This window comes from Vombatus ursinus, unplaced genomic scaffold (genome assembly GCF_900497805.2).
Source record: "Vombatus ursinus unplaced genomic scaffold, bare-nosed wombat genome assembly UNPS02010639.1, whole genome shotgun sequence".
NCBI classification, from domain to species: Eukaryota; Metazoa; Chordata; class Mammalia; order Diprotodontia; family Vombatidae; genus Vombatus; species Vombatus ursinus.
The window spans coordinates 5517518-5535647 of record NW_020950417.1 but is presented as its reverse complement, the minus strand read 5'-3'; the positions used below and the strand labels follow the sequence as shown (position 1 = coordinate 5535647).

General features: G+C 43.0%; 1 protein-coding gene across 3 annotated transcripts in view; it reads right to left on the bottom strand.

Moving 5' to 3' along the window:
* Window positions 1-203: 203 nt before the first annotated feature.
* The window catches only part of FRMD1 (FERM domain containing 1), a 96562-nt gene continuing 78635 nt past the window's right edge, over window positions 204-18130 (bottom strand). For 2 of the 3 annotated variants that reach the window (XM_027854865.1, XM_027854866.1), the window contains exons 8-14: window positions 16007-16072; window positions 15711-15779; window positions 14641-14815; window positions 11000-11323; window positions 10716-10844; window positions 8884-8963; window positions 204-3802 (exon numbers count right to left, since the gene is read on the bottom strand). In XM_027854865.1, coding sequence (XP_027710666.1) covers window positions 3515-3802; window positions 8884-8963; window positions 10716-10844; window positions 11000-11323; window positions 14641-14815; window positions 15711-15779; window positions 16007-16072 — 1131 coding nt within the window. In that variant the 3' untranslated portion in view covers window positions 204-3514. The remainder of the gene's footprint in view (window positions 3803-8883; window positions 8964-10715; window positions 10845-10999; window positions 11324-14640; window positions 14816-15710; window positions 15780-16006; window positions 16073-18130) is intronic. The other variant, XM_027854867.1, reaches the window with a different exon arrangement.

The window sequence follows — 18130 nt, the reverse complement described above, 5'->3', positions numbered from 1 at the left end:
ACCCTTGTACCAATGAAACTGATGACTATTCCCAGCCACCTTTACCTTTGTCCAAACTTGGTAAATCTTGCTGGCAAATGGAACAAAGCCAGATACAAGGCTTCCTCCCAAAGTCTTTACATGGCATCTGGAGCCCCACCTCATGCTCTGAAACAAAGCTTAATCCCCTTCCTGCTTCCCTTCTGACAAAAAGAATCAAGAACACATTTTTCACTTCTTTATTACATGTGCATGGTATATACAAAGATTCCTTTCACAGAAAGGAGAAGCAACACTTTCCAGTACAGAGAAGTCTGTGAAGATAGCACAGCAGTATAAGCCATCCAGAATACTGTGTATTAAATGCCTGCCCTGCCCACCCCCTCCCCCCACAAAAAGCTTTAATATGAATAATGTGAACCAGGTATAATCAAGATACAAAATATAGCACTAATAAAGATAATAATGTCCCATGGTTACAAAAACCTTGCATAAGAATGGTTTCACAGTGATTCAATATTAATACTTTAGGAATATAAAATATAGGTCAATTCTGTCTAAACAAAAATGAGTACTATCTTTCTCATTCAAAGTACAAGTGGGGTGAGAGTATCTCTGTGGTGATGCGGAGGGAGGGGACAACAGCCCAAGGGGAATTACAAATAAATAAAAAATATACACGGGCCACCAGCATGAAATCCCTGCTACGTAACTCAAAGTACAGCATTCCTCCATCAGAGCTCTACTTAAAAGCAAGCAGAAGGGGCTACTCTGAAGACAGGCAGCAGAAGTCACGTTGCTCCTGCTCTTTGAAGGAGCCCTGAATAAGTACGTGGAAAATCACCTCCTTTCAGTGTCCTTCCAGGAAAGAACACAAATAAATGCAAGGCTCCACTTTCCCATCAGGTGACGCAGACAGGCCTGTCTATTAAAATGATCCATGCCTTTTAAAGGCCAACACAGCAAATACCCAAATGATGACAAGTTGATGGATGACATCGGGAGTAAGTCCACCTGTAACCGAGTCTGGCTTACTCTCAGAGGAAAGCCTGTAGCGAAGTCGGAGAGAGAATGTTTTCTTTTTTATCACGAACTGGGGAGGGAGAAGGGGTACAACCCTTTGAAGCTACTGGGAGACTGAAGGAGTACAGTAATTAATAGCAGGAGAATCCCTGGGACTCTCTATGCATAGAGGCACAGTTCTAATGCCTCATGATTGATGGTGCCATACTGAACCCCAAAGTAGAAAGAACTGCCTTCCTCCAGCCTGCCAGCCCTCACCCCATTCCTGCCCATGTATAAGATGAACTGCGTGTTATTGCCTAGTTAGCTAATTCCTTGATAGTGACTGTAACTCAAGGAAGCAAATTCATCATTTGTAGTCACCTCTGACCATTGAAGTTTTCCAAGAAATTCTACCACATGAATAATTGGAAGTCCTAGCAGATAACTGTCAACAAACTACTTGACCTAGAGATAAACTCATTTAAGTTAAGAATTGCTGAACTGGGAGCACGTAGGTATCGGAGGGTAAAGAAGGCAGTGAGAAGATAGGAAATTACTCAGTTTGTCTATACGTGTATGGAGCCAGCAATGGTGGCTGTAGAAAGGCCAGCTTCCCCAGCTCGAGGAGTCTGTGTTCGGACCCTAAACTCATTCAATGTTCCACCGCAAAGCAGGAGCTGTGGCAAAACCAGCTGGTGAATGGCAGCTGGAATTTCCCAGGAGTCTTCTATTAACTTCTTAATAACACACACTTAATGACTACAAAGCTGGAAATTCCACAGGCCTGCCTCCATTTCACAGACCATCAGGATGTTGGATAGGTTTATAAGGAACTTTATCTTATTTCAACAAATCTGTTGGAAATGAGAGAGAAAAGGAGGGAGGCAAGGAGGAAGGGAAGGATGGAGGAAGAGAGGAAAGAAGAATGGAGAAAAGAAAGAAGAGAGGGAAAAAAGAAAAGTTATTTATTAGAGTGATGGATGTACAGAATGGCCTAATTACTAACAAAGTTGCATAGGCTTCTCTAAGAATTTTCTGCTTAGGAGACTCAGTACAATGTCTAGTTTGATCTCATTTACTTGTTATCACTTTAAAGGGCTCAGAAAATCCTGGGAGGTTAACTTTATGGTCAAGAACTACACTGGTGTCTTGTCCAATAACCTGTCATGGTCCTCAAACGTGAAAAAACAAGTTTGGGTGCAATCAATGCCTCTTGACAGATGTTGGTGGAATAGAAAGTGCTCATTGGGTGCTAGACTCTGCCTGCCTGTCTTTGCATTGGCATAGATGGTTGAAGGAACTTTGAGATTTCATAATGCATGCTAGGCTATTACAAAATTGAGAGATTTGGGTTTCAAAGAAGTCATTTGAAATGGAACCAGTAAGCTTGAATGGCCCCCTGCAGCAAACACCATGATGCATGCTTTTAAGCAACAGCAAAATCTGATTTGGGACCCTTCCTGGGGAGGGTAACCAACCTTCCCGCTCTCTTGAGAACAGGATCCATGCAAACAAAACATGCATTCCTGAAGTCAAACTTGGGTTACGGTTTAAATGTATAATTGCAGGACTCTTTCCATTCAAGCACAGCCGACCTTCTACAGTCATTAAATGGAAAATCTTCAGTGGTACAGAAGCTACCCAGCTGGCTAGCCTCAGTGAGTTAGGGGCACAGAGATGAAGCTCTGAGATCCCAGGGCTTTTCATTATGAGCCTAACACTCATCATTGTTGACACATTTCTTGCCTTATGCTACTCTCTTCCATTCCCCCTCACTTTCTAAAGACTAAGTATCCTCAAGGGTGAAAAGTTCTTGATTTTCCTAAGAAACTTACCCCCCTCCTTGGTTGATCATAAGGCAAGAGAGAGAGAAATTAAGGAAGAAGTCACTCAGGCTCTGTTGCCAGTGGGAACCTAGAATTTGGTTTCATGATATATCTGGAAGGACCGGAACACCACTGCAACTGAATCCAAAGCACCTATTGTGGTGCAGGAGAACACAAGCTCCTAATGGGCAAGGACTGTTTCAGTTTTTGTCTTCAGCTCCAGTGCCTAGTACAATGTCTTGCATGTTATAGGTGTTTAATGAATGATTATTGATTTGAATTGCCCAGTTACCTTCAAGACCCGTCCAGAAAACATTAATACACCACATACAAAAGGTATTTAAAGTTCAGATGGAGATTTGCTCTTTTCCTGGAACGCTGTAGAAGATACTGATGAATGCTGACACCAGATGGAGGGTTTGTGTATGCCTGGCTCCTTCCGCCTGGCAGTCTGGAGGCTGCTTAAGGAATTGGAATAAACTGTTGGGGCAGTGTCCAGGTCAGGGAGGGACTGGTGCCAAAATTTGTTCTGTGAATCATGTGCACTCTGGTTGTCTTGGCGAAGGTGAGCACCATGTCACGCTCTCCCTCAGTGAGGAAGATGATTTATTTTTACAGTTATCCACAAGACCTGAGGTGACCTCTTCTCTTTTCTCTCATAGGCTACAATACCACAAACCACCTCCACACTGTGGCAACTTGGCTTAGACTACAAATTCTTCTGGGACCTGGTCTTCTCCCAGAAGATCCAGGGAGAGGCAGTTCATAGATCTCTTCCCATAGAGGGCAGACTTGGTCTTACAGTCGGCCGTAGAGTATACACAGCCATAAGTAGACAGCTTGTCCTCTAGGGCACAGCCAAAAGTGTAGCTGTGAGATGTGGGAGAAGAAAGATTGGCGCTCAGGGGTGGATGCCTCTGCTGGTAAAGGCGGACGTCATCCAGGCTCTGGCTGTGCTGGTCTGAGCACTCCCTAGCTTTGATCTCTCTGAGCTGCAGGATTAGGAAAAAAAAAAACCACAGGGGGAGGGGGATCATGAGTGAGTTCTTCAGATTCAAAAATCACTTAATGATACAGATGAAAAGAGGTTGTTATCATGACAAGTATAGATGGTCTCTCTCCACCAATTCACTCCAAATATTTTCTCAATTAGAAAGCTACAATCCTACTGTTAAGAAATGTTTCTGTGTTCATTTGTGTGTAATTTAATTCAGTTTGTGTGTTTCATCTTCTCCTCTCCAAAACAGATGAATGATAAGTAAGTACAACACACCATAGGAAATCCCAAATTCAGCCTTATCCAAAGGCTTCCAATCTTGAAACGCCCTTCATTGGACACGTACATCCTGGGAACTAGTTAACTGTATCCTACTATGCTGAACTGAGAGATCTCAGAAAACTGGGTTTGGAAACCCTGGTGGATCAGATCCTGGGGAATATTGGACATGGTTATGTAGTATTTGCTGGGCGAGCTATTCCTGGCACCATATTCTATCCTTGTGACCAGGGTCTTAGCCCTGGGATTACTGACTAAGAAATACTATAATTTCCCCAAATACTACATCTCCCATCTCCCTAACTAGATTTTTGAGGGCAAGAAAGAAAAATAATGATAATCATGGTTAGGATTTATAAAGTGCTTTAAAATGTGCAAAGTGCTTTCTCATTTGGTCCTCACAACAACCCTGGAGGTGGGAGTTACTAGTACCCCCACTTTCCAGATAAGGAAACTGAGGCATAGGAAGTTAAGTTTCTGAGGAAGGATTTGAACTCAGATCTTCCTGACTCTAAATCTGATATTCTATTCACTGTGCCACCGTGTATGTCCCTCAGCACTTAGCACTGTGCCCTGTATTTAGAGTATTTTCAACAAAAGGTTTGTGAATGATGAGGATGATTCTGAAAAGAAGGCCTCCCCTTGAGATCTTCGATAGTAAGGGCATATGGTTGTCTAAACCTCTCACATTTTATAGAAAAGCGAGATTAAGCAATTTATCAAGGGTAACACAGATAATAAGTGGCTGACGTGATTTAAACCCACGTCTTTCTGACTCCAAGTCAGATGTCCTCTACACAATGCTATACTGCTTCCTACTCCTACATGTGCTAGCTACTTAGGAGGCTAAGTTTTGCTAAATGTTAAAGTTTAGGGATGTATGCTCCAGGGTCCAATGGGCCACATTCGGTTGGGTAGGGTATGTGCTAGAATTCAGGACTTCGCATCTTGCGACTCTTAGGGACCTCTAAAAAAAAAACCACAAAAACAAAAAAAACTTAAAAAGACCTCCTTCTCCAGAGCTACCCACACAGCCTGAGAAGCCTAAATATACAGCTGGTGGCTGGTTTAAAAGATGTGACTTGTCATTATCTGTGGGGAGGGGGGAAAGCTTCTAATGGTAGAAACAGTTTTCTAGTCCATATGAATTAGCAGATTTCTTCTGTCTGGCCAGAACTCAAAATTAGAAGCAACTAGCTAAAGTTTTAGAAGTAGATTTAGGCTTCCTGTGAAGGAAAACTTTTCTAACAATTAGAACTGGCCCAAAATAGCATGGCATGCCTTAAGAAGAAGTGGGCTCCCATTAGTGGTGCCTTCAAGTAAAAGTCTGTTGATATCTTCAAGTCTCAGGGAAACTCTCTCCTTCTGTAAGAAGCCTTTCCTAATCCCCCTTTCTGCTAGTGCCTTCCCTCTGCTGATTACCTCCGATTTTTCCTGTCTATACCTTGTTTGTACACAGCTGTTTGCTTGTTGTCCCTGCCCTGAGGCTGTGAGTTCCTCTAGAGATAAGTTTTTCGCTTCTCTTTGCATCACCAGCACTTAGCAGTGCCCGCACATGGTTGGTGCTTAATAAATGCTAGCTGACTGATTTAACCTGTAAGGTAGCAGAGAGGGAGAAGACCCACTGTCCAAACATAGGTTAGACTAGATGGTCCCTCAGATCTCATTCAAGTCAGTGACCCTGTGATCTTGATCTGCCAAGCAGCTACTTCTCCAAATTCAAAGCACACCTACTTCGTGCCAATCACTATATTTGGTGCCGGGGAAAATAGACATGGTTTCTACCCACAGGAACCTGAGCAACAAACTTGCTAAGACAGGAAACAAAAATAAAAAACAAAAACAAAAACAAAAAACAGCTAACAATCATGGCCCCCGGAACATCAGAGATGTGGTCAGGGGTTGAGGATTTCTTTCTATAACCCCCAGAGTAAGCGTGGAATGTACCAGTAAACAGCCTTAAGTGAGGGGCAGGGGAAGGAATGGGAGGTTCGTAGCTTCAAAAAACCCACTATTACCACACCGCTCCTTTGGGGAGTGTAGAGCCTCTGAAAGTCGGTATCTCCCTAAGCTATGTGGTTAAATTGATTCAAAAAGTATCACTGGCACCAAGCTAAAGTAGAATCCAGCTTCAAAAAAGGAAACAAAATAAAAAGTTAAGAATCATGTGCTTTTCCCAAGCGTGGCACGGCTCTCTTTCTTGGTCTTGGCCCAAATGACCCTGTCTGCCATGGCCACCCCTAAAATTCCAATACCATTAACTTGTATCTGACGCCTTCCTGTGTCTGATGAATGTTTGCAGAACCTTGATGGGTGGGACCTCACCGGCTAAGACATCATTCCTGAGTTTCTGGAGGACAGGGGCAATATCTGGAGGGCTTCTACTTCAGAGGGCCTCCCACAATGTCACATGCAATTAGGCACTTAATGAATTCTTTGTGAGGATGGCAATAAGGAAAACTTCTGGATTAGAGGCGGTTGGTTGGAACTAGATTTGAAAGATTTCACAATCTTTTTTGAAAAAGTAGTTCCTTTCTGTGTCCCTGGCATTCGGCCCCTCACACCCCCATCATACACATGAGGAGGACTTGGGGCCAAAACAAAGAACAGGGCTAACCAATTTGAAAAGTATCAGAACAAGAGGAGTCCTAATCAAGCTGCATGGGGGACAAGAGAACTTATCACTACCGTCAGTAGAGACCTACGCAGTGAAGGGGGTAAAGCACAAGGACACACAGTTAGGAAGACCTGAGTTCAAATCCTGCCCCAGATACTTCCTAGTAGCTTGATGCTGGGCAAGTCATTTAATTTCTTAAGCCTCTGAAAATAGGGGCAATAACAGCACCTACCTCCAGGGTTGTTGTAAAGATCAAAGGCAACTTAACATATCTTACAAAGCACTATGTGAACATTAACCATTATTATTGTTGTTAGTAGTATAAGCTTCATAAAAGCAGAGACTGGTTTTTGGTCTGATATATTCTTACATTCTATCACCGTGCCTTGCACATAGTAGGTACTTAATTATACATGTTGAATTGGATGGATTCTATAAAAAGCCATCAGTTCCCACTCAAGGCTATTTATGAATCAAGTAAAGAAAAGTGACCACCCCCACGGATTTCCCGGCAAATGAAAGTTGCTATTTTAAGGGCTACCATAGCCGCTCTGCCAATAGGAAAGAGCTGAGCATGGGAGGTCTAAAGGGAATGACCACTCCACATACATCCTCATCATTTTCCCTAAGCAAGGGGAATTGAGAGATTTGTCCCAAGTACTTTAGCCGATCTGAAACTTAGCACTATTTAGACATGGATGCTGGGGCCTCTGAAGCAAGTATATATGCAACGGGCATAAATTAGCCTTGCAAAGAGCCCCGGGAGAGTGTTTTTCCTGCCTGAACTCACACGGAGACCGATTTCATCATGATCTGTCTTTGCAAGATGCCCACTGTCTTCTACGGTATAGAATCTTCTTCTTTCCCCCAAAAGGCAAACATAATGGCACACTCTCTTTCTTTCAACAGATCACTATGTTCATAGCCCATCAAACCATAAAATGGTGGAGCAAAACACACCCAGAGTTGTGGTAAGGTACAGAAAAAGTGTACATAAACCTTCGTCCCCCCTCTAGGCCCCTGTTTCCTTATCTATCAAAGGAGAACAATACGAATTACTATGCCAAAGGGTCTAGGTGAGAAAGAATACTTTGTAAAACCACAATATACTAGGCAATGAGAACTGCATTTGAGACCCAACGCCCTAGGCTGGAAACCCAGTTAGGCTACATGCCGCCTGGGATCTAGGGTAAGTTACATCCCATCTCTGGGCCTCAGTTTCCCGGTCTATAAAGAAGCTTGAGTTGGATGATATCTGACACCTAAATCCCTTCCAGTACTGAATCTGTGGGGCAGCAAGGTGGTGCACTGAACAGAGTTCTGGGCCTGGAGTTAAGAAGACTCATCTTCCTGAGTTCAATTCTGGCCTCAGACACTTACTAGCTGTGTGACCCTGGGCTAGTCACTTAAGCCTGTTTACCTCAGTTTCCTCATCTATAAAATGAGCTAGAGAAGGAAATGGCAAACCACTCTGGGATCTTTGCCCCCCCAAAAAAAACCCCAAATGGGGTCATAAAGTCAGACACGACTGAAACAACTGAACAATAACAATTAAATCTATAATCTTGAGTATGTATCTCTGTGTATTTAAGGGCTAGAACTAACGAGGTGTGACTACCAGACTCCTGAAAGTCAGGCTTGATGTCAGAGTGGACAAAGCACTGTGCCTGGAGCCAGGAAGACTTCAGTTCAAATCCAGCCTCAGACATTTAAACAGCTGTGTGATCCTAGATGAGGCACTTAACCTCTGTTTGCCTCAATTTCTTCATCGTAAAATGGGGATAATAATAGCACCTATCTCCCAGGGTTGTTGTGAGGATCAAATGAAATATTTGTAAAGCGTTTAAGCACAGCACCTGGCACATACTAGGTACTATGTAAGTTATTATTGTTGTTGCTAATGACATTGTTATTGAAGTATTTGGGGTGATGAGGAGAAGGTTGGGCTGCTAAATAACACGAAAACCCTTCTTTATGGGGGCATAGGAATGCCCAGCTTTACTAATCCACCTATGTTGGTGGAAAAGATGGACCATGATACCTGTGTCTGCTGGAGATGAAGGACACAAGGTTCACCACTTGTGTGGGCAGGATGTGAGGAGATTCTTAAAAAGTTAAAAAAACAAACAAACAAAAAAGACCAAGGACATGCAATTGTCATACAAGTCACCCTCTTGTACCTGGTTAAGGGCTTCGACACTCTGACCCCTCATCTTGACCAGTGTTATCTGCACCACAGCAAAGGGTTCCTGGTGAGAGGCTGTAGGAAAAGAAGAAAAGTCAGTAGGGATGGTCAACCATAGGTTTCTAGGCTCATCTGCTCATTCTCCAGCCGCCCACTTTTGTTCCAGCTCAGAATTCTTAACCTTCCATACCCATCTGCCCTGGTTAATGGGCTCCACTGAAACCTGCACATAAACCTTTCATCAAGGGCTACAAATTGGCCCACTAACGATGACATTCTCCTTCAACCTTCACCCTGCCTTGCTGTTGTGTGCATTAGGTAATGAGATGTTTGAGGTTACTTGGAATTTCTTTGCTGATACCCACTTACTTCTGCTTGTCAAAGAGGCCAAAGGAAAGATGAGGAAGACTGCTCACAAAATGCTTACAAATCTTCAATATTTCGAGAATTATTTATCATATTTATCAACATTTGTCAATATTTCAAGAAGTAATTATCATAAAACCACCTTGAATATAATTTTTTCTTGATGACTCAGAAGATTTGTTAAGGCTAGCAACGCTTTAGTGGTAAGAGAACTAGTCTTCAGGTTGGGTAATGTTGATCAGAATCCTAGCTCAGACATTGGTTAGCTGTGTGACCAACAGTAAGTCATCAAGCTTCCATGAGCCTCATTTTTCTCATCTACAAAATGGCGGTAATAGTCCTTGCACCACTGCCACTTACTGTACAGGGAAATTTAAGGTTCATGGCATCCTAAGAATTAGAGCTGGAGGGTATCCTCAATGCCCTTTAGTCCAATACCCTCATTTTACAGATGAGAAAATTGGGGCCTAAAGAGATTAAGTGTCCAAGGTCACACAGGAAGTTAAGTGGAAGAGCCAACACTTGAACCCAGGTCCTCAGACTCCAGATTTAGCATTTCTTCCTTATATCACAAAAAACAAACAAACAAAAAACTTTGTAATATTCAAAGCAGTATAAAAATACAAGGAGTTATCACTTTGCTATGCCTCAGTCTCATCACAACGGCCACTCTGGGAGGTAAAGGAGATTATGCTGAAACACTGAATCTATTGATGTAATTGTCATCATTATCACTAGTATTTACATAGTGTTTACTATGTGCCAAACACTGTGCTAATCACTTTACAAATATCTCGCTGGAGCCTCACAACAATAATAGCACAGGTAGGTGCTATTATTATCTCCATTTTACAGTTGAGGAAACTGAGGCAATCAGAGGTTAAGTGATTTGCCAAAGATCACACAGCTGTAAGTGTGTGGGGTCAAATTTGAGCCCAGGTCTTCTTGTCTCCAGGTTTAGGGTTCTATACATTGTGCCACCTAGCTATCCTGACTCCATGACATTTCCATGGGGGAACAAAAGAAAAAAAACAAAAACTACTAATATCAGCTAATGTATTTGCTATCCTTTTCTCTCATAAAAGCAGAACACGCATACGTACACAAAGATTAATTCAGTTAAAAGAGATTTTTGGTTGTGTGGATTCTGAACAAACAGAACTTTGTTATATGTCACCTCAGAAAGGTGGATGTACCAAAGCTCAACCATGGTGCTACTTGCTTTCTAGTGACTTCTTTCCCCAGAAGATTAAGCTATGATTACCGTACAGGGAAATAAAAGAAAAGTCTAATCCTTTTGTTTTAACATTACGAGGGAATGGAGACTCAGAGAAGTTAGATGACTGACTTAATATCTTACAAGTAGGCTGGAAAAAGAAGAGGCATGCTTTGAATCAAGGTGCTGTGCCAACAAGTTCAGTCTTTTTCCATGACAACATTCAGAAATTCAGCTGTCCTTACCTTTATAGCCATGCAACCCAACAGTAAATGGAGTCACTGATCCTCCTTCAGTTGCCTTGTCCAATCGGTTATTCTCCAACCGATCATCTATTGTCACCTCCTCTGGCCCATCCACCATCACCTCCACCTCTGCAGAAACAAGAACCAAAAGGAAAGGTATCTGAGATCCCTGGATCTTGGGACCAGAAAACTGACTTAGCTCTCCTCAGACCAAGTGTACTCTCTCTTAAAAGGAAGCCAGAACTTCCCCATTCCTGGTTCCTCGGGTCCCCCCACCCACTCACCATCCTCAGTTCTCCCTTTACTGCTGCTATCTATGCCAGAGCTGCTGTGGCTGGTGGTAGAGTTGCAGGACTTCTCTTTACCGTGGCCCAGCTCCATGCCAAAGGGCTCATCCACAGACATCTCCACGGATACACGGTGTCTGGAGTCAGCCTCGATACCAGAGGTGTGGGAGCTGCCATGGCTATCCGTTGAGCGGTGGGAGAGCCGGTGGTGGTTCCGACCACTGCCTCTGCTGCTCCCACTCCCATGAGAGTGTTTGTCTGACTGGTCGAGGTCCATCTCCAGGGTGTCACTGATGTACGACTCCCGGTAACGCTTCTTCTCTAATGAGGTAAACAAAAATAAATGGTAAATTAAAGAGGAACAAAGGAATGCATGAGGATCACCTGAGGGACAAAGGAGCACAGTGGACAAAGATCAGAAAATTCTAGGTTTGGGTCCTGCTTCTGATGCCTACTGCCTGTGTGACCCTGGACAAATTACTTAACTTCTAAATACTCTAGACTGCTCTAAGACTCCAAGTTTCAGAGACGATAGAAAAGGATCACACGATAGAAAATGGACAATTTTCATTTCATAAAACTGAAAAGTTTTTGCACAAATTAATAGTTATAATTATAACAGAGTAGATGGGGAGAAATTCTTTCCAAAAACTATATTTGACAGAGCACTGACATCCAAGATATATACAGAGTTGATTCAAATTTAAGAACAAAGACCATTCCCTAATAGATAAAGTATATGGACAAGCTGGGAGAAAACCAGCAGCCATATGAAAAAAATCTCTAAATCATTTATATTAATAAGAGAAATGCAAATTAAACTCTGAGGTTGCACAACTCACATGCACCAAACTGACAAAACCCACACCCATAGGTCAAGTTGACAAAAAAGGAAAATGATAATTGTTCAAAGGACTATGGAAAACAGGCACATTAATATAATATTACAGTGGAACTGTGAACTGGTCCAGCCATTCTGGAAATCCATTAGAATCAATCAAGTCACTAAATTTTGTATGCCTTTTGACCCATGACATCAACACTAGGCATAAAAGAAAGAGGAAAAGTATCTATATGTATACAAATAGTGGTAAGGAGCTGGAAACTAGGCAGATGCCTATCAAATGAGGAATAATTGAACCAATTATGGTTTTTTAATGTCATGGTAGTATTGTTATGCCATTAAGAACCACAAAAGTAAATGGTAAGATTTACACGAACTAACACAGTGTAAAGTATAACCAGAACATTTTTTTTTACAATAACTTCAATATTATAAAAACAAAAATCCTTAAAAGACTTAAGAACTTACAAACTGGGATCAATGCAATAGTAGCCATGATTCCATGGGACCTGTGAAAAAGCCTGCTATAGTGCCGAATGAAGAATACATTTTTAGATGGGGTCAATGTGGGGATTTGTTTGGCTTGATTATTTCTCTCTGATGCAAGGGCTTTATTTTTCCTTCAAATTTGGAAGGGGGAATTAGGGAGAAAGAAGGAAAGATAGTGATGTGATTAACTAAAAAAAGAAAGTCAATGGGAAACACTGACAAGCAGGACAAGCTTGGAAATATGGAGAACATATGCACTTTAAGAGAAAAGCAAGCCGTTCATTATACAGATTCAAGCTTCATTTGTGGCATTCCTTTTCTGTTCTGCTTGGTATGTATAAGTGTTTACCTTATTTGGTACTGATTAAGTTCAGAAATTGTTTTTTGAAAATTGGTGAAAAAAATGAAGGTGCTAGTCTGTATCAGTGGAGGGAGTTTCCTCACCTGGAAATCCTATAAACCAATGAAATCTACTAAAAGTAGATTCCCCATAGGTCCAATCCCCATCTCTATCCCTAGTGGGGGGCATAAGGATGAAAAAAAAGAACAGAATAAAATTGTTATCATTTCCTGGGATCCAAGAAGACAGAGTGTATACAGGGCATCCAAGACGGTGACACATACAGATCTTTTCTAGAGAAATTATCATCCTGCTATCATTGCTTACTACTAGGCTGCCAAAGAGGGCACTCCCTCCTCCCCTTCACCACACCCACTCTGGCAGGGAGGGAAGAAATTTCCCTTCAAACACTCCCACAACAAATACTCCCACAAGTGGCTTATAGTTGGGAGAGACTGAAGCAAAACAAAGTTCTAAGTCCAATCTTCCTCCTCTTTCAGTTCAAGGTGAATCCAACCATAAAATGCTAATTACAATCAATTACCATCATTATCAGTTGCTTTTTGAAAGGCTACTCCCCAAAGAAGCACAGGACAAACCTTGGTAAAATTCTTTCCTCAACACAGTTTACAGAAGGAGAAATTGAGGATGGGGGTCTATGACCATTTTCTCTCTGTAATAGCAAGAGAGCCAAGGGCTGGCTGGGAAGACCAGTACAGACGGAGGCATGCGGAATTCTTGGCAACCGGGTCTGAGGTACCGCAGAGCTCAGCTAAATGGATTCATTACAGATCAAAGGAATGTGTAGGCTTTGCCCATCCATCACTCTGTAAGCCATCTCCTCCCCATACAGACAACAGCTCTAGCTCAGGAATGCTGGCCCTCACAAACTGGGTGAGAGTCCTCTGGGCTCAATTTGACTGTAACATTCAGGGTAATGGAAGAGGCATAAATGTAAGCCTGGCAGTCAGGTGAAGACCTTGAACTCTCTGAGACAAAAGGGAATGTAAGTGAATCCAACAGATGTTATCTGGAAGGGGAACCAATTTAGAATTTCAGTTTCTCTATGTGTTAGAAATCAAGATGGCACAGTAGATAGAGTTGGATAGAGTAGGTAGAATTGGATCTGGAGGCAGGAAGACCTGAGTTCAAATTTGGCCTCAGACACTTAATAACTGTGTGACTCTGAGCAAGTCATAACCCGGTTTGCCTCAGTTTCCTCATCTGTAAAATGAGTCAGAGAAGGAAACAGCAAACCACTCCAGTATCTTTGCCAAGAAAACCCCAAAAGGGGCCACAAACCAAATGACTGAAAATGATTAAACAATAATTTTAAAATAGTTGGAAGAATGGGGCAGCTAGGTGGCACAATGGATAGAGCACCAGCCCTGGAGTCAGGAGGACCTGAGTTCAAATGTGGCTTCAGACACATGATACTTACTAGCTGTGTGATCCTGAGCAAGTCACTTATCCCCGATTGCCTCACTCCCCCCCCCCAAAAAAAGTTGGAAGAATGTGAGGCAGGGTGGGGTGGGGGCAGGAACAAGACGGGCAGCAGATTTGCTCGTCTAGTCTCCAGCTATTTTTTCATCAACCCTACATCTGATGAAGGGAATGCAGTACGAACCTGTTTCTAGGAAAGTGCTACTATTAAAAATAGGGGCAATGATAAGGATTTGAGAAAAGATGAACTCTTTATCCCTCTCTCAAACAAGAAAGTGCACCCCAGAAAGAGGGAGAATAGCACATTCTTGAAAGAAACACATATTTCTATCATCTGGCCACAGGCTCCGTGTGGGATAAATCTTTGATCCAAACATTTGGAATAGAACTTTCGCACACACATCTCCTGGCCCTTTTCCTTACCCGACTCCCAAACTTACACAGGCCACTCTCAAAGAGACATGAGAAGGCTTGCTTCACAAGGGCCCAAAGGCTTTGTCTTCCCCGGCGTTCACAGCCTACCTTCTGCTTCCTCCAGCTGCCGGATCTGTTTCAGCACTGGCTGGACATGCAGGTAGAGTCGATGGCTGTTACTGAGTAGCAGGAGTAAGTGCCGGGAGCGGAACGGACAGCCAGTGTAGTAGACCAGCTTCCGAGCAGAAGGCAAACCATCTGGCTGGATCTCAAACTTTTTCCCCTGAGTAAAACACAAAGTTGGCCTTCTTGGAATCAAAGGGACGCGATGCTCTAAAAGGCTCCTAGGCTTGGGCGCTATTCTCTTCCCTCCAATCCAGAGTTGGAAAGGCCCTGGTGGTCACTGGATGGGACAAGGACTCAGGATGGACGATGAGTTCATGGCCACTGTAGGTCTTATGACAAAGGTCAGAGGAGAAGAAGGGGGTGTGGCACATGCGTAAGTGGCAATTTTCACACTAGGAATAATACCAAGCCAGGTCAAGATAAAAATCTGGAAGAGACTCCAGAAACAGAGGACCCTTACAAGAAACTAAAAGTTCCAGGTTCCACTCAAGAGGCTAAAGTGATTAGCAATGTAGAACAGTGTCAAGAACACTGAATTTGGAGGCAGAGAACCTGAGTGTGAAGCTCAGCTTGGCTATTTTCTGCCTAGGAGAGGCTGGGCAAATCACTTTAGCTTCTCTGGACCTCAATTTCCTGATCTATTAAACAAAAAAAAAAAGAGGGGGTTGGACTGTCTAACTTCTAAGGTCTACTCTGGCTCTATGAGGATGAAAGTACACACCTCCCCTGCCTCTCTGTGGATCCACTGCTCTACCCCTCTCAACACTACATAACCCCCCTCACAACATTATCAACATGTGTGTGTCTCCCTCTGTCTCTCTCTATATTATATATGTACACACACACATATACTTAGATAGAAAGATATATCTATATCTAGATATACAGTGCTTCTACAGGCCAGGGATCGTAATGTCTTGCATGGTGTCTAGACACATGGTGTATATATTGAGTAACTGTCTGAATGTTTTTCATGATTATATATATTTGCACAGTCTTCTGGATCAATGCTCCGCATTTACATCATGTCACTGATGTGCCTCTATACTCACAAGAAATGCCAGCTTTCCAACATGTGACCAAGGGAAGTCATAGAGAAGTTGCCGAGAATGGTTTACCTCCTGTAAAATAACAAACATAACCTGGTTTGGGGTTGACCAGAATCCAGGATGAGCCCAGAAGTAGGGGATGGAGTCTGGATTGGCTTCAGGCGGGAGAAAGAATGTTAACAATGCACATAGCCTAGTAGTTTTGCCTTCAGGGAGGTGAAAATACTTTTATAGGGTTGGGAGGGTGAGGGAGAAAAGGTCTGTGTGCAAAGATGAGGAGTTGAAGCCTCTTCCATTACCTGATAAATGTGCATTCCTTTTAGGGTCAGACCCAGGACAATTGTTGGTCGATCTTCCTTCTTATCCTAAAAGGACAAAAAAAGTCCATAGGGTCAAAAGTTGTGTGTGCCTAGGTATGCACACACAAGCTATATTCCTAAAGCAAATCAAAAGGATGCCACAGGGTTATCTGACATTTGAATGTAGCAGATGCCTATCACTGAAAGATCGTGGTTATATGTGTCCAAGTACGTGTCTGTTTCTGTGTATAGGGGATGGGGTGGGGAGGTGGTGTTGTTTCTCACTTCTGAATGTTTGAGGTCATTTACCTACTGACACAGTGTTATCTGTGATTAGCAAAGGTCATAACTACCTCTCCTAGACAAAATCCAGGTCTCTGCCTGACCTAGGAGGCAAAACATCGCTTCCCACATTCCTCGGGCAGGGAGATTCACTTAGGAAGTTCTCCTAAAAAAAACTAAACAAAGCATCACTGTATCACGGGCTATTGCCACATCTGATGAGGCATTCCTGTACTTGGAGGTCAGCAACTGGATGGACTACAGACAGAGGCTACAAACTTCTTAAAGAAATTGAAAGCAAAGCTCCATGTTTCAGTGGGAAAGTGAGCCCCTGCCATGTATCCATTTGAAAAATATTATTTGGAAACCTCAACATGATTTTAATAGAAACAATGGCATACATGGCAGTTAGGTCCTCAGGCTATACCACAAATGCCCATTTAATTCAGAACATAGCTGAAGCATGGTGCCGTGTCAATAACATCTTTTAACTGGATTGAGTATAGTGTCTATGGAACAAAGCCTTATACTCATCAGCACCTCCTCTTTCCTCTTTCCACTCCCAATCCTATCAGAGAGCAGGACTCCCACAGAGGGGGAGAGTAAAGTCTTTCTTAATCATTTACTCTTTATGTGTTTGGACCTGGGAAACAATGAGGCTGGGAAGGGGGGGAGGGGGTCCAGAATACCATTGCCCAACTGCTCTTTTATAGGACAGGGGTATTTGCAGGGGAAATAAATGGAAGACTGTAGTGCCTACTGAACAATTCTATATACTAAGAGTTTTTGTATCTGATGCTCATCTCTTTCTCTTCTGCAGCCCCTCCATGTCTGTTTCCTCCCTTCCAGGCAAAGTTGCACCCAAAGCCTGAGATGAAACTTGGGAATACGTGTAGGTACATATGCCCTTGCTTCCCCCAATCTAATCAGCTTAACAGCGCAAGTACAGGTGCTCATGTCCTCCAGCTTAATTCTTGTTGTTCGGGTCTTTTTCCCTGAGAGAGCCTAGGTATGGTAGTACTGACCCCTGCTATTTGCCTTGTCGTGGGGGAAAAAAGGGAGTTTCTCCTCGTAAGGCATAACATTGATTATTATGGTGCCGAGGTTATTGCTCTACTCTGTACAACAAAGGGCCTTTGACCTTAAATTCTAGGCTAAGCTGAACTCCACCGGTCCTAAGGAAAACTAGGCCAGGCTTCACTAAACCTATCCAACCTGGATATAGCCCACATGAGTAGATGTTCAGAAATTTATCCTAATAGGATGATCGAGTTTACACACCCTGCTCATGTCTTCACATAAGGACACAACCATTTCAATACACACTACCACAGCTGCCACATCTGGCCTGGGAACAGGCCAGGACTGTGGGTACAAACACCACAAAAGGATCCATCTGGGCAGCCTCCCTAAGCAAGAAGCGAGCTCCACAAATCCACCCACAGGAAAAGCAAGAACCAACAAGTTGATCTGGAGCCTCTTTCGTAAGTCTGTAGGGTGCCTGTGGCTATTCACACAACCAACATGCCCAGGTCTTCCAAACAATAATTGCCAAGGCTCTAGCCTCCTATAAATTATTACATCACCCAGCCCAATTTAAGGAGCATAAATACCACCACCACCACCCCCAATCTGCTTTTATCACACACATGTTGATGGGAAGGACCTTGGCAGACAGGACTACCCAGGAAACAGAAGTGCACCAACAGGGCAAACACAGGTTGTGATTGAATCACCCAAAAAGCCACCCTGGGCTTGCCTCTGGGCTCCCTAGATAGAGACCACACTATATCCTTGAAAGTAGATCCTAGGCATTCCTTCCTTATGCGCCAGGAACTCCTC